This window comes from Microplitis demolitor, chromosome 9 (assembly GCF_026212275.2).
Source record: "Microplitis demolitor isolate Queensland-Clemson2020A chromosome 9, iyMicDemo2.1a, whole genome shotgun sequence".
In the NCBI taxonomy this organism is placed as follows: domain Eukaryota; kingdom Metazoa; phylum Arthropoda; class Insecta; order Hymenoptera; family Braconidae; genus Microplitis; species Microplitis demolitor.
In genome coordinates this window covers 2348067-2352706 of record NC_068553.1, presented here as the reverse complement: position 1 = coordinate 2352706, position 4640 = coordinate 2348067, and the positions used below count along the sequence as shown (strand labels likewise).

At 29.3% G+C, this 4640-nt stretch overlaps 1 protein-coding gene across 1 annotated transcript; it reads left to right on the top strand.

Moving 5' to 3' along the window:
* Positions 1-695: 695 nt before the first annotated feature.
* Positions 696-3438, top strand: LOC103577099 (ferrochelatase, mitochondrial). The gene is made up of 7 exons (XM_008557600.2): positions 696-892; positions 1014-1209; positions 1718-1939; positions 1998-2099; positions 2168-2441; positions 2927-3091; positions 3155-3438. Exons 1-7 carry the CDS (start codon positions 865-867, stop codon positions 3350-3352), a joined length of 1185 nt encoding a protein of 394 aa, XP_008555822.1. The 5' UTR covers positions 696-864; the 3' UTR covers positions 3353-3438.
* The last annotated feature ends 1202 nt before the right edge of the window (positions 3439-4640 follow it).

Genomic DNA, 4640 nt, shown 5'->3' with positions numbered 1-4640 from the left:
CTGATTTTAATAGTTTTTGATGCGATAATCGGAAAATTTCAATGTAATTTATAAGTTTTGAGAAAAGTTAACGAATTTTCGTTTTTATCAGCTGAGAAACGTCAAAATATTTTCCAAGTTTTTTTTTTATGTGGAGGTATCTTTGTCTACATTTAAAAATGTAAATTGTACATTATTTATCGTTGAGTCAATAATGGGTTTGAACGTGTACTTGGCGCGAGATACTACCGTCTCTCCTGATTTACGGTAGATATTTTACTTTTATGTATCTCTTTATGGGTTAGTAAGTCATGGGACTAAATTATAGTTTGCAAGCAAATTTAAATATGTATGAATTTTAATTACGAAACAATTTTTTCATCAATGAAATTCGGTGAAGCACCTATTTTTTATTTTTGAAATACTCTACTGTGCTGAGCTCGGAAGAGAAAGAACACGAGACACCATCTGTCTCGGAACGGCTTCCGCTACTAAGTACTCAGTATCGAGAGCAGATACAATTCAAAACTTAGTCGATATTCGAGTGAACGCTAGCGGCCGGTAATGTCATTTTCGGTCTTTTAAATTATTTCAAAATTTTTATTACTTTTTTCTGGTAAATTAGAAGTTTTATTTATCATTTGAGAAATGTCTCATATATATATATATAAATATATCATATATACATACATATATGACATATATATAAAATAATTACAAGGTAAATTTTAACCTCGAAGAGAATAAAATTGCCGGAATACTTTCAACTTTTTTTCAATTTTTAAATAATAAAATTAATTTTAATTGTTCGCGCACTAATAATTAATAATTAATAATTAATTTGATAATTAATTTACATTAAATTGTGCAATAATTTTTGTTACTATGAATTTATGCAAAATTTATTCACCAGGTGAGTAAACAGTTTTTTCATCAAATCTACTTATATCTATATATCTATATATAGATGTATATATTTGTATATATATTTAAGTAAAGTTTAGGGACTCGATAATTATAAAAATTAATTACAGGTACTTGCCTGAGGAATTATAAATTTATAAGGAATTTATCAATGAGCGGGCAGAGGCGGGAAAATTCAAAAGATTCAAAACCTAAAACGGGAATTTTGATGCTGAACATGGGAGGCCCGAGTAAAGTTGAACAGGTCGGGGAATATTTGCTGAGGATAATGACTGATCGTGATATGATGCAATTACCGATACAGAGGTACTTGTAATTATTTTTTTATGGGGCATAAACAAAGGTGGTTTCCTATGTGTTTTAGGGTGCGTACTATCATGTGGGTACACATTCGAGTTTATTACATTAAATATCTTACATAATATATGAAATTTATACGCATATAATAGAGTTACTGGAATGGAAATTTCCTGATCTACAACTTTGGTCCTCATAAAAATTGCGATAGAATCAATAGTTCGAAAGTTACAGGCCTTCAAAACTACCGCGCAACAACTGGAGATTTTGAAATCTTTAAGCGGCCACATCTTCCAAACTATCGAGTTTACAGGATTTTTTTATCAGACCAAAGTTGTAGGGAATTAAATTTCCTTTCCAATGACCTCCTAAGTTGTCTATTTACCTCTGATACTAACTGAGATATCGTCATTTTAAGCAACCGCAAATTTTCAAATGACAAAATAAACTTTTCTCAATTTTTTTTTGGTTTAAAAGTTTATTATTTATAATATGAGATTGTTTTTATTATTAACAGTAAATTGGGACCGTGGATTGCTAAAAGACGTACTCCGGAAGTGATGAAGAAGTACAGCGAAATAGGCGGAGGTTCTCCGATATTGAAATGGTCGAATTTGCAAGGGGAATTAATGTGCCAGGAATTGGACAAAATTTCACCAGAATCTGGACCCCATAAACATTATGTTGCATTCCGTTATGCTGATCCACTGACTGACGTTACATTACAACAATTAGAAGCGTAATAATTAATAATAAAAAAAAAATAAACTTTTTTCTCATGAAATATTTTTTTTCAGAGACGGGATCGAACACACGATTATTTTTTCACAGTACCCACAGTACAGCTGCGCGACATCAGGGTCAAGTTTTAATGCAATTTGGAATTATTACAAAAATCGGTAATTTATTATTTAAATAAATTATTATTTATAATTTAAAATTAAAATTTTTAATGATTATTTTTTAGAGGACTTCCAAAAAATATGAAACTGAGTATAATTGATCGGTGGCCAACGCACTCTTTGTTAGCGCGAACGTTTGCTGAGAGAATAAAAGACCAGTTGAAGCATTTTGATGAAAAAATAAAAAAAGATGTTATGATACTATTTTCTGCGCACTCGATACCGCTGAAGAATCTAAACCGCGGTGATGCTTATCCCAGTGAAGTTGCGGCGACGGTTCATATGGTTATGAATGAATTGAATTATTGCAATCCTTATCATCTCGTTTGGCAGTCCAAGGTAATTTTTTTTATTTTTATACTGTCTGTATTGTAGAGTACTCGATCCTGAGTAGAATGAGTACCCACAAGCCTATATTTCAAAAAATTTTTTTTTTAGCCAAAAATTTTTTTTAAAATTTTTTTTTTTTTTGACTCAACTAATACTTGATTCTAATAGTATTCTCAATGCTGAGTAAAATGAGTACCCACAAGCCGGGGTTTCAATAAAAAAATTTTACGTTAGGAAAAACTAGGATTTTCGTTTTTCAAAAAAAATTTTTTTTGAAAAATTGATATATTATTACTGTGAATTAGCCAATTCCGAGTAAAATGAGTACCCACAAGCCGGGGTTTCGATAAGAAAATTTTACGTTAGAAAAAGCTATGATTTTTTTTTTCAAAAAATTTTTTTTTGAAAAATTGATACGTTATTATTGTAAATTAGCCAATGCCAAGTAAAATGAGTACCCACAAGCGTATATTTAAACGACAAAATATTCTCAGGTCGGACCACTGCCTTGGCTCGGCCCTTTCACCGACGAGGCAATAAGAGGCTACGTCAAACAAGGCAAGAAGCATTTTATCATCGTGCCCATAGCCTTCGTAAATGAGCACATCGAGACTCTACACGAGCTGGACATCGAGTACTGCGACGAGCTCGCTCATGAGGTAAATAAAAAAAATAACGAAGTAATTTTTATTGTCTTTAATTAACAACCAAATACATTTCAGCTAAAAATTGAAAAAATCCGGCGGGCGGCTGCTCCAAACGACCATCCGCTTTTTATCCAAGCGCTAGCGGATATTGTAAAAAATCATTTGCATTCAAAGAGTGCGATTTCACCAAAATTCATAACAAGATGTCCGCATTGTGTCAACACGAATTGTCTCTCAAGTAAAACGTGGTTTTCAAAAAATTGTCATCTGTAATATATTGTAGTAATTTTTGAATAAAATTAATTTTTTCTATGAAAAATTAAAAAAAAAAATTCTTTGTTAAGGAAATTAAAATAAAATATTTCTATTTTCTCTGAAAGTTCAAGAGTTCATTTTTCAATTTCAAACATTTAGACAGGTGTCTACCTGTCTATTACACGGTTTTCTGGTGATGACGCAGATTGACTTTCTTACTGACCGTAAATTTAGAATTAAAAATAAAATTTTTAATTCTAATTTTTTTGTAAATTTTTCATGGATTTTTTTAGATAGTGACAGGTCGTCAAAAATTAAAAAAAAAAAATGCTTTAAAAAATTGCACCTATAGTTTTTTTTATTTTCTACATGTGCATTTATTTATTTATTTATTTTTTTTTTAATTTTATTTAAAAAAAAAAAACGGAAGATGTTAATTGTCTGCTAACTTATGATACTGAAGTTAGCCAACGTCTAAAAATCTTTAGATTTTTTAAAAATCGAAAAATTATTAAAAAAAAATTGCATTTATAGTTTTTTTAATTTTCTACATGTGCATTTTTTTATTTTTTTTTTTTTCTAAATGACATCATTCAAAAACAAAATTCAAAAACTGTTAATTATCTACTAACTTATGATTTTGAAGTTCGCAAACGTCTGACAATCTTAAGATTTTTATAAAATTGAAAAATCAAAAAAAAAATATTCCAAAAAATTGCACTTATAGATTTTTGAATTTTTTACATGTGCATTTTTTTCGTTTTTTTTTTTTTTTAAACGAAATCGTTTAAAAAAGAATACAAAATTTCTCATTGCTAACTTCTCGAGTGTGAATGTAGCAGACACCATAAAATCATAATTAAATTGGGTAAATAATTAAAAAAATATTTTTAAAAAATGCACTTACTAATTTAAAAATTTTCTAAATGTGCATTTTTTCAAAATTTCATCTTATTAATTATTTACTAGATTTATTAATAGTTTTAAATTAGTCAGCTACATTTATGATTCTGGTTAGCAGACTAGAAATTTTTAGATTTCTTTTTTACCAAATAAATTACAAAAAAAAAAAACAACCCAAAAAGTGCACATTTAAAAAATTTCAAAAACCACAAGTGCAATTTTTCAAAATATTTTTTTTCAAAGATTTTCTACAGATTTTTCAAATCAATACATCTTCGTCATGTGTAATAGACATCCGTTCAAATTTTCCCGCCTTATTTCAAACTTTTCCACAGACCTGCGCATGCGCGCTGTCATAACACGCATGCGCAGGCACCCTAACGTCAGTTAGCTCTCAGCGAAC

What these genes read in the sequence shown, in the direction of transcription:
- LOC103577099 (XM_008557600.2), top strand. Translation starts at nt 865, where the DNA reads ATGAATTTATGCAAAATTTATTCACCAG. An exon ending in ATGCAAAATTTATTCACCAG is followed by an intron (nt 893 to 1,013) that starts GTGAGTAAACAG and finishes AATTAATTACAG; the next exon opens with GTACTTGCCTGAGGAATTAT. An exon ending in TGGAATTATTACAAAAATCG is followed by an intron (nt 2,100 to 2,167) that starts GTAATTTATTAT and finishes ATTATTTTTTAG; the next exon opens with AGGACTTCCAAAAAATATGA.